We start from the raw sequence: 15,067 nt of genomic DNA, 5'->3' as shown, positions 1-15,067 counted from the left end.
TCACGAGGCTTACTTCATACTTGTAGTGAGATCAAGTAGCAGTCTACTTTTCATCGAATGGTGCGCTTTATTTCCCATACATCAACCTAAACTTGCCTGTCTTCTCATTATTCCCAAACATACATCTTGCTCATCACTTTGTACACCGACGAAAGACTGCACCAGATCATGATGAGATCAGTTGCCACTGAACAGCTGGGAGACGACTTGGCATCAAAAAGATCTAGAGCCAAACCCGAGATGTCTCAACATCTTCAAGGAACTCCAGAGGTTATCAATGTTCCTGATGACTTGGCTATGTCAGAGGATCAAGTAAGTTCTTACTTTGGACACAATCCAAGTTCAAAACTGACAAAACACCAGGAATACCCTGCATTGCTTCTAGAGTCTGCCAACATTGATCCTCAACTGCGTCAAAACGTGGAAGGTCAGGCAATGGATCCCTCGCAAACCCAAGGTGTTACTCAGCAGCAGTCCCAGATGATGGAGTGGATGAAGAAATTGAGTCACGAGGTGATGGGCATGCGGAGTGAGTTCAGCAAACTCCAAGAAGGGTTCAGCCGCTGCGAACAGGAACGCACGGCTTCAGAAGAAAGTACGACCCTTCACCAGGAGGACTGCAACTGGCAACATCGATATGAGCAACTGCGCCAACACCCAGTTTGGGAGGAAAATGAAGTCCTTCGTCAAAAGCTTCAAGATTCGCAGCGTCAATCTGAGCAGCTGCGCCAAACCAACCAGAACTTACAGGCTCAGAACGAACATTATTTCGATCTTCTCACCAAAGAACCCGGCAGTCAGGTATTGGACCAAGAAATAATCAACAAATTCAAGGGTCTGAGAAACGTCGTTTACGGAGCAGTCTCCGAAGTTTGGACACCAAAGTTCAAAGAATTGTGCCCTCTGACAAAGGTCGAACACAACGCAATTCTGAAGGATGTGATGGGCGAAGTTGGCCCAGGCAATGCTCCTAGATTCCAGCATCACATCTGCAGAATCATCCTCCAGACTCTCATTAGATACATATTCAGTCGGACTCTTTTCGGCCATTACAAAGCTGACGGCCAGGTAGCCCGGTCTCTGAATGGTTTAGAGGTGGCTTTTTCTCAGTTTGTCCCCAAGGGTAAGTATATCGCTATGGAAAGTTGAATGCGGAACAATCTAACATGTCGTTTTAGATCGTGCCAAGGAAATTTCGCAATGGCGAACGGCAACTCTGAGGTGCTCAGGCTACCTTGAGGGCTACCTTGAGTCGGAAAACGAGACACCTGCCCATGAAGCAGAGAAGGATCTCTGGCAAAGACTCGGCCCGATTACTCAACACGACAACAAAGCCGAGAGTCTGGCCCAAGAGAGAATTCATCAGATTTGCAATGATGCGCTTGAACTGAAATTACTCATGCGCATGGCCGAGGACAGCTTTTCAGTGCGAGACTGCTCTGACCAACCGTTGACAGGGGTGGCGGACTTTGTCATCAAATACGGAGAAGAACCTGGCGACAGAAGCGGTACAACCGAGACAGTCGCATTCTGCAGATTCGGAGCTCTGCTGAAGTTCCCTATTGGCGAAGAACACGAAGCGGTTGTGCTTGATAAAGCCCATGCTATAGTCTACGTCTAGCCATCGAAGTAGGTACGCGGTCTCTGTGGCCGCAACCGCACAGGGGAGCATGGATGTGGGAACGGATAAGCAAGGGCGTTCAACAAGGGCCGATTGATGGCTTGGGGATGACAAGGATGCTATCCGTCGTTTGTCTGCGTAATGAGTACACGCGGAAAGACCTCAAGGATCATGGGGCGTTTTCCGTAAGATTTGCTGGACAGGCTTTACCGTAATCCGCTGCAAGACAAGGCGGAACATGGTACATACTACATAGATAATCGCGAATCAATTGATGGCTTGCGGATTAAATGCTACGTAGGAAGGATGCGCCTCGTGTATGCCACCGAATGTGCCTCCGACGGATCTCTGCCGACTTGAGGTTGAGATAAGTTATCAGAGTGTCGCAGCTAGTTCGAGCTAGTTGGCTATTTCTGGAATAATTATCCATGACTGCAGAGACACCCAAACGGGCCGTGACCTTAAATACATACTACGCTATCTGTGGTTACTGGATGGCTCCAAGATAGATCGACAGAGCCGTCCAAAAACCGGCCATGTGCGTGCGTGGCGGCGCTTAAGAAATCCACCTATCCCCACGGGGTGCCGAGAGCCCACTATCGCCCATTCCGGGGTGCGGATGCTTGGCCCCGGGGTGACACCAAGACAATGTAAATGAAACGCCGCGGGCGCTCTCGACGCTTGATACCGAATAAGCCACCAGTTCGGAATAGAAAACCTTCATCTCATGACTCCCGATCCGGTATGAAAGGAGTGGCTGGCTGGACACTGGCTGGCTTCAGTTAGAATATGTCTTGGGTGTTTTCTGGGCTTCCCCTTTGAGAGCATGTTGTTTGTGAGGCGACGCTCCGAGGACCTGGATTTGTAAATGGATATGCAGATATATAAATGCCACGATGATAATGCAGAAGCGATGAGTTGATCGCCTGTTTGGCATGCGCTTAAGGTGTTGACCTGTCACCCATCTTCATCCTGCAACCGCCATCGATATTGTGCCTCGCACGACTCGACCATGAAGCTGTCCTTCGCTACCGCTCTGGCCTTCGGCCTCTCGGCCGACGCCCATGCCATCATGCAGGTAAGCAAGGCCCCCCACGGTAGAGACATGCATTTGGCCCTTATCCGCTTACTCACACATTGCTACGCGTCTCCAGAAAATCAAGGTCAACGGGCAAGACCAAGGCTCGCTCAATGGTCTTCGCGCCCCCAACACCAACAACCCGATGCAAGACGTCTCATCGTCCTCGCTGGCTTGCGGCGTCCCGGGCTACACGTCGAACACGGTGATCCCCGTCAAGGCCGGCGACTCCATCGAAGGGTGGTACCAGCACATCATCGGCGGCCCTCAGGGGGCCAACGACCCGGTAAGAATGTCTTGGTGTGCCCCTGTACCTCCTCAAAGGAGGGACATAAACTTGCTAACTTTCGAGTGAATAGGACAACCCAATCGCGTCTAGCCACAAGGGCCCAGTGACTGCATGGCTCGCCAAGGTCGACAATGCGGCATCTGCATCGGCGACAAGCGCGAAGTGGTTCAAGATCTGGGAGGACACGTTCAACACGGGTAGCCGAAAGTGGGGTGTAAGTCCCTCCTCTCTCCCCTGTTCACTGAAGTCAGCAAGACGCCTGCTTGATCCAGTAACTTACATGTATGGCCTTTGTCTAGGTCGACAACCTGATCGCCAACAACGGCTGGGTCAAGTTCAACCTGCCGACCTGCATCCCGTCGGGCGACTACCTGCTGCGCATCGAGACGCTGGCGCTGCACTCGGCCTACTCGCAGGGCGGCGCCCAGTTCTACACCAGCTGCGCGCAGATCCGCGTGTCCGGCGGCGGCTCCAAGACGCCCGGGTCGACCGTCAGCTTCCCCGGCGCCTACAAGGCCAACGACCCCAGCGTCGTCATCCAGATCTACGGCTCGAGCGGCCAGCCTGACAACGACGGCAAGCCTTACAGCCACGGGCCGGCTCCCTTCACTTGCTAGAGAGACATACGAGACACAGGGGACATGAGAGGGGAGGGGCGTCTGTACATGGCGGTGTATGGGAAACCTACCGGGTGAAGACGGGTGGTCCACATGCAGCAAAGGGGTGATGGATGGGAGCTGAAGAAGGATCAGGTCAGGTCGGACCAGTTCAGGTGGCACTTGCGGAAGAGAGCGAGAGACAGGCACACCGACATAAACTTAAGTTCAACTGTACATATTGGAAGTTCCGGTAACTTGGCTCACGATTTCGCCCTAGAGGGGCCCGGGGTACACAGAATATACAGAATGGGGGTCGAAACTGGAGCAAACAGCAATGGTTCGATGAGTGCACATGGGACGATTTTTCTCAGCTGGAGGTAATGAATAGGAAAGAATCAAGTCCAATACCTACTCGGTCTGGGCACAAGATGCTTGTCGGTGGTGCCTGGCCGTTTGACGATACCACACCACCTTAACAGTAGCGGACATTTAGTAAGTAACCGGCCAATTATTTCAATCGACCTTACATACTTTCTCAGCGACATGCACTTCCTTGTATATTTACCGCTAGTGCGATTATACCAATTGACAACGAAAGGATTTTCATGACGATGTGTTCCTGCGACGAGGGAAAAGGGGATTGATTTGCGCCCGTTTAATAGCACGGAGCGCTAAAGATTGGGGAAATACAGTAGCATACCCGACATGCTGGCTAACGACTTACATAAGCTCATCTCACTTTCCAAGATGGGCCGGAGCTTTTTTGCTGGGTTTCCCCGTGCGAAAGAGAGAACGTGGAGGTCGGACCGTTTCGCTGAAGGTACTCACGTACCTGGAGAAAACTTTTCTGGAGATGAACCTCCACCTGCCATGCGATGCAACCAGAGATTGAAATTGAACCACGGGACACTTCCTGTTCTCTTCGCTTCTCCAGGCTCCACCCAATAAAGCCGGGTTGACTGCATGCAATAACTGCCCCTATTATATGTGACAGTGACCGACATCATCACCATCACCGCTGTGCCTCGAGCTATTCGGACCAAATGCATATTCGTGTTGCAACTCTGCTGCTTCTGCCACTAAATGCCGTGCCGAGTCGGCCGAGAGCTACATAGACGCTGGTGCAAATATTTGCCTTCTAGATCAGGTAGGTGTCTACTTTTATTTGCTGCCAGCGTCGGTTACCGCTGTTTCGCACGCTTCCCAGTTTTGACCAGATGCACCTAGACCAATTTCCGTGTCGGGAAGCGCCAGGACTAGTGCCTTCGTCTCCTTTTTAGCCCGCCTTTTGCTCTGCCAGTGCCATCGGTAGCGGCCGACGTCTCTCCTAAGCTTCTAGGCTCCGAGGCACCTGGCTGCTCTAGAGTCGACACGAGCCTACTCGAGTCTTGCCGAATTGCCATCGCGCTTGCGGCTTACTATGTACTCTATTACCTAACTTTGCCATACACTACTCAATTGGTGTAAATATCGATCAATTCTAGTCGCGTCGAGCCAGATCGGGTCGTGGGTCAGCACCGAAGTCTGGCCTTCTGGTAGGATCTGGCATGGGCCGTTTCAGTGGTTCCTTTCTTGGTAAGGATCCCCCTTTCGCAGAGTGCATTGACAGGAAGAAGGAAAAATTTTGAGATTGCGGGTTAACGCGACCGATGAGTGCGACTGATCCCAGTTTCAACGTTATATTTCTAAGATTAGCTTGTCTCTGCAAGCAATTACACTACTGAGTCAAGTCCCGTCCGTCGACTGCGCCCTGGGCCTGAGTTCATCATCGCCTAAACGTCGGCTGGCCTTCAGTGCCTTGGAAGAGTCATGCGACCTCGTGTCAAAAAATCAGTGAAGAAAAAAAAAAAATCTCGATGGCGCTTGTTGCCATTGCAAACAGTTACCCGAGCCCGACGGGCAGGAGGCGCGCATTCCCCGCGAACCAACAGCTTTAGCCACCCACACCTCGTACCGAGAAGCCGGAACTACTTGACCTCGTTGAGCTGAATGACATGCCCCAGGCAATCCATGCAACCAAAGAATCATGACCAGACTATGGGGCCATGTGAGTGGTAGTATGTACCTGAGCTGAACTTAACTTTCTTTCGACTTGCTGGGTTTCGGCCCCGGGCCCAAAGAGCCCATGAGCGCCGGAGGTCAGATCAAAGTGAGACGACCATCGTGACCACGTCTATCCACAACGGAGTCCCAGGGTGATGGCTAAGCAAGCACAAGTGACAGCATCAATGATGCATCTAAGATCCGAGTGTGTATGGGGTCGGGGTCGTCCATTGGAAACCTCGCTTCCCCGTGATTCGGGGTAAACATTGCCCCCTCCTCCCTCGGTTGAGATTTGGTACATGTGTCGTTGGGAGAATAGATCGGTACGAGTGTGGGAATAGCTCTCTAGTCTTCCCAGCATACCGGTTCTGGGCTGCGTGTCTACGGGCCTTCTCAGAAGTCGGCTTGGCCAGTCTTGGGCTCGAAACCGAGAGTGACCCCATCATGACTGCTCTCTTTTGGCCTACCCCCCGAGATTGGGCCAATCAGCTGTGCGCGTTCCCAGAGCCGCACTCCGTTTCAACGCGCCACAAAATGGCCGATGGAAGCGCCGAGATCCACAATGCAGCCGATTACGCCGAGTCCGTAGACCAGTAATTACGACACTTTCTGGCAGCGTTACGGAGACCTGGGGGATTCGAGAACGATGCAGACCTGCTGTACTGGCACACTGCATGCCCCAGTCTAGGGTCCATGGTCCTTGCCTGGGGGATCTGGCTCAGGTAGGAGCAACCTGGAGAGGCTCCACGGCGGGGTTTGGCCCCGACATTGGGGTCGTCCAGAAGCAAGCAATTTCTCTCCGGGGTGGAGGTGGGTCTCTCTCTTTTCGATATCTCCCAGTTCTGGTAGTCCAGGACTGTCCGGGCCTGTCCAGGAGTATGAGTCGCGCTTATGCCGATGGCCAGGCCAGCCCGTCGCTGGCAAAAAGCCCGCCCGCCAGCAACCTGGGGGGTCTGGGGAGAAGCTGGGGGGGACTGAGCAAGAAGAACGTGTATAAGAAGAAGCCCACGATCCCCGACTGGCGATCATCTTTCTCCTCTGTTCAGTGTGCGATCCGGCTTCTCTACTCTTGGTCTCCCTTCTTCCAAAGGTTCTTCTTCTTACAGTTGAAACCTCCAACAGCTTCCTTCCATCTTCTACCAAGCGCCCCAAGATCCTCCTCACCTCACCTCCACCCTACAACAAATCAGTCAAGATGCCTGGTGGTGCTGTACCCCACGGTACGGGTGATGTCTCCCGCGTGGAGGCTCCCGTTACCATGAAGGCCTACCTGATGTGCGCATTCGCCGCCTTCGGTGGTATCTTCTTCGGATACGACTCCGGTTACATCTCCGGTGTCAACGGTATGGACTACTTCATCAAGGTCATCGAGGGCCCTGACGCCACCGTCATGTCCGCCACCAACAAGTCTCTTATCACATCTATCCTGTCTGCCGGTACCTTCTTCGGTGCCCTCATTGCCGGTGACTTTGCCGACTGGGTTGGTCGTCGGTTGACCATCATCCTTGGTTGTGCCATCTTCCTCGTTGGTGTCGCTCTCCAGACTGCCAGCAGCGGTCTTGGTCTCATCGTTGCCGGTCGCCTGGTTGCCGGTTTCGGTGTCGGTTTCGTCTCTGCTATCCTGATTCTGGTAAGTAATGCCGCCATTCTTCACGGCTTCCCCTGTTACCAAGCTAACCCAGCCCTTCTTAGTACATGTCTGAGGTTGCTCCCCGCAAAGTTCGTGGCCCTATCGTGTCTGGGTACCAGTTCTGCGTCACCATCGGTCTCCTCCTTGCCTCGGCCGTCGACTACGGTACCCAGGAGCGCAAGGACAGCGGCTCCTACCGAATCCCGATTGGTCTGCAGATGCTCTGGGCCATCATCCTGGCCGTCGGCCTGTTCCTCCTGCCCGAGTCCCCCCGTTACTTCGTCCGCAAGGGCAAGCTCGACCAGGCCGCCGGTGTTCTGGCCCGCCTCCGAGGCCACGGTACCGACTCCGACTACATCCAGGACGAGCTTGCTGAGATCATTGCCAACCACGAGTACGAGATCTCCGTCATCCCCCAGGGTGGCTACTTCGACAGCTGGTTCAACTGCTTCCGCGGCTCTCTTTTCAAGGCTTCCTCCAACCTCCGCCGCACCATTCTCGGTACCTCTCTCCAGATGATGCAGCAGTGGACTGGTGTCAACTTCGTCTTCTACTTCGGCACCACCTTCTTCAAGCAGCTTAAGGTTATTGACAACCCCTTCTTGATCTCTCTCGTCACCACCCTGGTCAACGTCTTCTCCACTCCCGTCTCCTTCTGGACCATTGAGCGCTTCGGGCGTCGTACCATCCTCATCTGGGGTGCTCTGGGCATGGTCATCTGCCAGTTCATTGTCGCCATCATCGGCACCGTCCTCCCCAACGACGCCAACGCTGTCAAGGCTATGATCGCCTTCATCTGCATCTACATTGCCTTCTTCGCCTCCACCTGGGGACCCGGTGCCTGGGTCGTCATCGGCGAGATCTTCCCTCTCCAGATCCGATCTCGTGGTGTTGCCCTGTCCACCGCCTCCAACTGGCTGTGGAACTGCATCATCGCCGTCATCACCCCCTACATGGTCGACGAGGACAAGGGCAACCTGGGCGCCAAGGTCTTCTACATCTGGGGCTCGCTCTGCGCCTGCTGCTTCATCTACGCCTACTTCCTCATCCCCGAGACCAAGGGCCTCACCCTCGAGCAAGTCGACAAGATGTTCGAGGAGACCACTCCCCGTAACTCGGCCAAGTGGGTGCCTCACTCCACCTACGCCGCCGAGATGGGTATGACCGACAAGCCCGTCGAGAAGCACGTCGAGCACACCAGCGACCACTCGATCGTCTAAACGACGCGATGACGGAGATTATGACGATGAGGAGAAGAGAAGAGAGAAATGAGAAGAAACAACAAATGTATAATAATATGTCGGTTTGGAATAATAGCACACAGCGGTGCTACTATGGGAAGAGAAGATACCAGTGCTTTTGGCCCAGTCATTTCACGTCCGCATGACGATTTTCTGTATATATCTCGCAACATAAGCATAATCTGCTTGCGCATGGTTTCATATACCAAATTCACAAAGAAAGTTAAATTCAAAACAACCACGTCTCCGATCTCTTAAGTGACTTGGTGACTTGACTGGCTACTCTCTCTACCTTAATGCTTACTGCCTAGCAGAGAATCGGGCTTGCCCCTTCCTGCTTCTGAATCAACCTCGTGTGCTAGCCTTGCTCGACTATCTTCACAGACCTGTCGTTTTCCAGGCTGAAGACATGGTCGAGAGTCAGTATCACTTATATACCCCACATGCTCTAACAGTTGATCGTAAGATGTCTAGTAGCAATTACTGAATTAGTATTATGTGTATGTTCTTCCGAGTCATATTACCCTCTTGCGTATATCTTCTAGTAGTTCTCAAGCAACTCGTCTTGTCTATCAAAGGAAACCTTCCCACTAACACCTTGCCAACTAACGCCTTTTCCTTTTGTGTGACATGATACAGTATGATAACAAATAAGCGGGCTTGATACCTCCCACACCGGCAGTCCAGATAACAACTCATCCGTTTCAAGGGGCTCGAGGTGTCCCCTCCTTGTTATTGTCGTCGTGCACCTGCCATGGAGGGTTGAAGTTGTAGAGGATAGCTTGTATGATCCCACCGATTAACTGTGACGGGTGTCAGTATATACGCATCATCATGTTATGAGGCTAGTTCAGGAAAAGGGGGCATGACTTACTCCGCCAACCCACCATATCCATTGCGCTGAGGATCACGACATGTTAGCTCTTTTCATCAAATCAAACCGAATCAACCACACTAAGCATAAAGCGAAAAAAGTGCTTACCAGAGTAATCATTCGTCGCTATGGCGATCCCGAAACACTTGGCCGGGTTCATGTTTGCGCCCGCATACCCGGGGGTCAGACCTTGCGAGACGAAGGCGACGACGCCGAAGCAGAGGCCGACTAAGACGGGAACAAGATGGGGGCCGAAGAGCGCCGCTTGCCGGGGGTCGAGACCGACGCCGAAGATAAGGAAGCTGTTGTTGAGGCAGCCAGCGTCAGTCAATTATCTTCAAGAAAAAAGAGGAAGGGAGGGCGACAAGAAGGGAGGAAGGAGCGTACAGCAGGATAAAACACGACACAACCTCAATGAGCAGGACTTGCGTAGAATCGAGAACAGACGAGTCGTAATAGCAACCGCCACCGCGATACCTGCCCAACAGTCAGTTAGTCATCACAAACCACAAAAAGGGGGCCACGAGAACCAAAAAGAAAAAAAGAACACTCACGTAGCCGCCCTCTCCACGCCCCAAGACCCCAAAAAACAACCTCCCGCGATCGCCGCTCCCACCATCTGGAACGCCACGTAGATGACGCCCCGCGACAGCGGGCACAGCCCGCACAGCACCGTCGACAAGGTGACCATGGGGTTCAGGTGCCCACCCGACCCGGGCGCCGTCGCGGCCACGAGTACCGCCAGCAAGCCCGCGGACCACAGCCCCACGTACCCGGCCGCGGCCGCTGCGGTATGGACCGTCGCCGCCTGCTCCCCCGCCCCTTGCAGGTTCGCGTTGACGATGTTGAACTGGCCCACGAGCCAGGTCAGGCAAAAGGTACCGACGGCTTCGACGACCTGTTACGGTTGTAAGCTTGGCTGAGCTCTGTGCAGGTGCAGAAGGAAGGGACAATACAGTTATCTATCACGAAACATAGGAAGAACTTACTCCTGCGCGCCAGATGGCTCGATCCCCCCACCCGCCCGTAAAGTACGCATGTCGCCGATACCAAGGCCGGTTGTGCAGGTGCTTCGTCTTGTGCCGGGCGGTGATGGCCGCGAAGGAGCCGTGGAAGTTGGCGCCCTTGAGGTTGTGCGAGACGGGGGTGGCCTGCTGGATGTTGGGAATCGAGGTAGTCGACATGGACGGCGACACCGGCAGCACCGGCGTCTGGGCGCCGCTCTCGAGCGAGGACGCCATTTCGAAGACGGTGATTTGTGGTTCCTGTTTTCCATGTTGTTTGGGGGTTATCGTTGTTGGTGGCCACGCCATGGTTGCTGTTTCTGATTGGGCCTCTTCTTCGGGGATTGAGTGCTATCAGGAAGCGATAGGTTCGTACAATCATGGAGGAGCTCGTGGCTTCTGTGTTACGCTGATGATGTAACGATTGTACTCAAAAGAGTTATTAATATTAGTATGAATGTCTGGATTATTTGTCTATGTCTGGCCTATGGTAATGTCCCTAAGGTTGAGCAGCTTGCCAGTCTTTTTAAAGTCTGCAAGGGATGCCATTGATCCCCAATGCTGTCGCTCTCATGTTCGTCAACCCAACAGTGGGAAGATTTGATATCGTGTTTTCGTGGTCAGGCACCAGGGGAAAAGTGGTGAATTCTGGTCTAGACCGATGGGCGAAATGCTGGGCGGCGCTGTTTTGTCGGTCCACGGTTGCATACAGGGCGGATCCTGAACGGTGGGTGGCATGATACGATCTGCGGTCCCTCGAGGGCGAGAACGCACAGCCGCAGTCATGTGTGTCGGCAAAGGCTTATAAATATGGAGATCATATTTCCATCGCGATGCAACTGCGTGTACAGTCAGTGATTGATCACTTTTGCTTCCCTCCCTTTTCATCTTTTCGGTTGCGATGCTTGAAATCCTGACGAAAAACTCCAAGGGAGTAACTCGGCCAATGAAGACAGCCTGTTAAATGGAGCAACTCTGTGTTTATATAATGGTATAAATAACGATAAATCCAAAACATAGATAAGCGAAATCTCTCCAAGATTCTACGCAGGGTGGGCACATCTACACCGTCTCCGTCTTCGCCCCCGATTTCTGAGGGGCCACCGGTTTCTTGAAGTCGAGTGCCTCGAACTTCATGCAACACGTCGCGATGAAGCAGAGGGCGCCCGCCGCGACGCTAAGATAGAAGCAGTCGAGAATGGTCGTTGTGACGGCCTCGATGGCGCGGGGCACGACCTCGGGATGTGCGGCGGACAGGATGGACGACTGGGCACCACCGAGAAGCAGGCGGACGTCGGCGTCCGAATAGTCGCCTCGGAGTCCTCCGACGGCATCCCGCACCAGGTTGAACCCGACATTCTGGTAGATGCTACCGGCAATGGACAAGGAAACGGCAACACCGCCCAGTTGCGCCATGTTGAAGACGGCGGCGGCATCTAGTCGTTGATGGGGCGGCAGCACCACGCTGGACACGGGCACGCCGATCTGCCAGAGCATCCCAATACCGGCGCCGACCAAAGCCTCCAAGCCCATTACGTAGCCCTCGGAGCTCTCCGTCGTGATGGTCTGCTGACAGCCCGCCCCCACCAGCATGAAGATGGCCCCGGCCAGATAGAACGGCATGTAGTATCGAACGCGCGGGAGCAGACCTCCCACGAGAAACATCACAAAAACGAACACGCCCGTGAAAGGCAGCAGACGAACGGCCGAGGCCAGTGCGCCTGTTCCTCGGGTGAATGCAAAATAGATCGGGGTATACTACATCATCATCAGTTAGGCATATCTCCTTCCAATTCATGGGCTTTAAGTAAGCAACGCAGTGTGATCTGTGACTTACATAGAGTGTAGCACCATACCCGATGGCCCCGCAAGATGTACCAACAGCCGTGAGAGCCACTGCACGATGCGCCAGAACAGAAACAGGGAATATACGGTTCTCTGGAGTGGTGAAAATGCAGAAGCTCTGCTGCAGTACGTAGGCCAGGAGCGTAACGCCAAAGAGAACCCAGACGGCGATAGATGCACCAGAGTTCCAATCCCAAGTTGGCCCCGAGAAAATACATGCCAGCCCCAGAAGTACGAACGTCCCCACGTGGAGGACACAGCCAACATAGTCAAATTCCTTCAGGTGCTGCGAGAGAGGCTTGTTCGTCTGCACCTTGTACGAAGGATACAGACCAAGGCACGCGACGGCGATAATGCCCGCCAGGGGCAAGACGAAGTAGAAGGCCTAGATGGACGTCAGCTAAAGTCTCGTAGGGAAGGGCCATAAAATGACTTACCCATCGCCAAGTGGCATGCTCGTTCTCGGCGAAAGCACCCCCTATAATTGGACCGGTCAAAAGTCCAATAGCGAAGCTTGCGCCGATCAAAGCTTGAGTGAGAGCGATCTCGTGAGGATAAGCAAATATAACGTTGTAGGTGAGCAGCCTGTTATTGTTGTCAGCATTTTCATATTATGATGAGCCCATCTCTGAAACAGTAACGAGATGAAAGGCCTACATCTGGTAACATCCAGCCGCACCGATGCCAATAAAAGCCCGACCAACAATGACAACGTTGATGTTGGGCACGGCACCACACAGAGCAGAGCCCACCATGAGAATGGCGACGGCGATGAAGCTGACAATCTTGAGCTCCAAGAAGCCCGTCAGCTTCCTGAAGAGCGGAATGGATGCGACGTTGACGAGCGAGAAGGCCAAGGATATCCAGGGTAGCAATTCGATATGGCCAAAGGCCTCATAGATGGGGACTTGAACGTTGGCGACATTCGAAACATCATAGCCTAATGAGAAAGGGGGTGTTGTTCAGTCTATGCCCAAAGCGAAGAAGCGTTCCTGCATTGTTGATAGCGAGGTCTTCTCACCGTTAACTATAGCCTGTATGGCGCCACCGATTACGATGGCCTTCCACTTCCACTTTGGAATACCGTCTCGCGGGTGAGGACGGATGGAGCCTTCCTTGTCGCTCTGCCCACCAGCATCTCCTCCTACGACGTCTTTCTTCTGTGCCTCCGTCGAGGTGTTTGATGAAGCCACAGCCGAAGGGTTGGTTGGGGAGTCTGAGGCGTCTTTCTGTATCTCCGTCGACATGGTGGCTGGATTTGACTAACACAGTTCGATACAGAACTATTGGGCTCGAGAGACTTCCTTAGATTGTGACACGAAGGGAAGGGAGAGACTGCATCTTATCGAGGCACAGACGACATGCCAGGGACGCTATATGTAGGGGGCCGTTACTGGGAAGAGATTCAACGTATTGGTGTACGCGGGCCGTGTATCGTTTGCTCTCATGGTCTAGGGGAGGGTATGAAGCGGTCGAGCGAACCAATCGGATGGCATCATCTAACCGTTGGGAAGAAGAAAACTGCTCCAGGATCCATGTCCCTAGGTATAACCCAAACATGTAGACATGCATGCACGGGGAATCGGATCATTACATCAAGTAAGGCGCGGTACCGAGAGGACGGGAATATGCATATCCATCAAACTTGACGAGACGGACACCAACTGACAGACCAACGCAGTACTGCATCGGCATGACTGCTCGATCCGGCATGGATTGGCACGCAGTTGGGGGCGCCGTTCTAACGAATAGCAGACCTTCCAGGTGCAGTGCCTCGATGCCCAGACAAGATTGCTTTTCTCTGCCGAGTATACTGGGTGGTAAGCCCAAAGATAGACTGTCAAGCTGCATATGCAGTCGTACTCTGGCCGTATCAGGCAATGCGGGTCGGGGTGGCTTAGGTCTTACACCTCTTGTTACTGTAGCTAATGTATGGATCTATTTTGGAAGGACCAGGAAGGATCTCCAACTAGCCGGAATGGAAGGAGCCCCGAACTGCAGCCCTAAATTAGTGGGAGAAAATGCCAAGCTTTGTCGCACAGACGTAAGCAAGTGCAGCACAGCAACTGAACCTACCTACATAGCTGATGATGGTCGGGAGATATGACCTACTACTCGGTTGCATCGCTTTTCCCCCCAGCTACAGATCGTAGCGAAGAAATGATACGTACGCCGGCATGGAACGGGAAGCTCATGTGCGTGATTGGAATGGATATTGGGTCGGGCCGCACTTGTCCAAAACAACAAACCAACAACAGTGAATGGATCCGGCAAGGTTTCTGATTGGATGGACTGGAAATGTGAGTTGGTGGTAACCATCTCTCATCTCGTCGTCTCCATTCCCGTACGTATGCCACGTCGTACGTATCGCGCGGGTTTACATGAAGCCGCTTAATGGGAGGTTGCCCATAAGTGGAATGTTCCCCGGCACAATCTTTGCAATCACCAACCCGATAGTACGGTGTTGGTTTCGTGTAAGGACCCCTAAGAGGCAGTGCTTGGAAGTGGGAAAAGATGTACTTACTAACAAACCGGCAAATGCGCCCGAGTCTCAACTACTGCAACGACGAGAGTAGGGTAAAATCGCCGGACTGTTCTTTAGACAGTAAGCAGAGGGAAGAATTAAGAAGTCAGCTATAAGCCCCGGGGGCTATTTTCATCACGGGTTCTGCCTCGACTTCCGACTGGGCAGGATGTTTTTCGGGTGACGAGTGTTGGCATGCTGGGCGCTTGTTCGCAATCCATGGGGTGCACAGCATGTAGGGAAGTGGGCCGGCAAGGACTCGTTCCGTTTTCCTTGTGGGACATCACCTGCACTTCACGCCAACACCTTAAAGTTAAAG

General features: G+C 53.3%; 5 protein-coding genes across 5 annotated transcripts; 3 read left to right on the top strand and 2 right to left on the bottom strand.

Annotated features, from left to right (window-relative positions):
- Positions 1 to 171: 171 nt before the first annotated feature.
- Positions 172 to 1,621, top strand: PG985_010841 (uncharacterized protein; the record flags this gene model as incomplete). Its single annotated transcript, XM_066830608.1, has 3 exons — positions 172 to 312; positions 364 to 1,123; positions 1,179 to 1,621. 3 exons carry the CDS (start codon positions 172 to 174, stop codon positions 1,619 to 1,621), a joined length of 1,344 nt encoding a protein of 447 aa, XP_066681290.1.
- Positions 1,622 to 2,633: 1,012 nt separating this feature from the next.
- PG985_010840 (endoglucanase II) lies at positions 2,634 to 3,605 on the top strand (the record flags this gene model as incomplete). The annotated part of the gene is made up of 4 exons (XM_066830607.1): positions 2,634 to 2,699; positions 2,776 to 2,985; positions 3,059 to 3,202; positions 3,288 to 3,605. The coding sequence occupies 4 exons, from the start codon at positions 2,634 to 2,636 to the stop codon at positions 3,603 to 3,605; spliced, it is 738 nt and encodes a 245-aa protein (XP_066681289.1).
- Positions 3,606 to 6,825: 3,220 nt separating this feature from the next.
- Positions 6,826 to 8,480, top strand: PG985_010839 (uncharacterized protein; the record flags this gene model as incomplete). Its single annotated transcript, XM_066830606.1, has 2 exons — positions 6,826 to 7,260; positions 7,323 to 8,480. The coding sequence occupies 2 exons, from the start codon at positions 6,826 to 6,828 to the stop codon at positions 8,478 to 8,480; spliced, it is 1,593 nt and encodes a 530-aa protein (XP_066681288.1).
- A 725-nt stretch (positions 8,481 to 9,205) lies between these two features.
- On the bottom strand, positions 9,206 to 10,616 carry PG985_010838 (MIP transporter; the record flags this gene model as incomplete). The annotated part of the gene is made up of 6 exons (XM_066830605.1): positions 9,206 to 9,304; positions 9,376 to 9,401; positions 9,484 to 9,677; positions 9,763 to 9,852; positions 9,930 to 10,273; positions 10,365 to 10,616. 6 exons carry the CDS (start codon positions 10,614 to 10,616, stop codon positions 9,206 to 9,208), a joined length of 1,005 nt encoding a protein of 334 aa, XP_066681287.1.
- Positions 10,617 to 11,441: 825 nt separating this feature from the next.
- PG985_010837 (uncharacterized protein) lies at positions 11,442 to 13,471 on the bottom strand (the record flags this gene model as incomplete). Its single annotated transcript, XM_066830604.1, has 5 exons — positions 11,442 to 12,137; positions 12,217 to 12,609; positions 12,662 to 12,809; positions 12,882 to 13,164; positions 13,246 to 13,471. The coding sequence occupies 5 exons, from the start codon at positions 13,469 to 13,471 to the stop codon at positions 11,442 to 11,444; spliced, it is 1,746 nt and encodes a 581-aa protein (XP_066681286.1).
- Between the last annotated feature and the right edge of the window lie 1,596 nt (positions 13,472 to 15,067).

This window comes from Apiospora marii (genome assembly GCF_038362585.1).
Source record: "Apiospora marii strain CBS 49790 chromosome Unknown utg000007l_segment0_segment0, whole genome shotgun sequence".
NCBI lineage: Eukaryota > Fungi > Ascomycota > Sordariomycetes > Amphisphaeriales > Apiosporaceae > Apiospora > Apiospora marii.
This window is presented reverse-complemented; position numbering and strand designations above follow the sequence as displayed.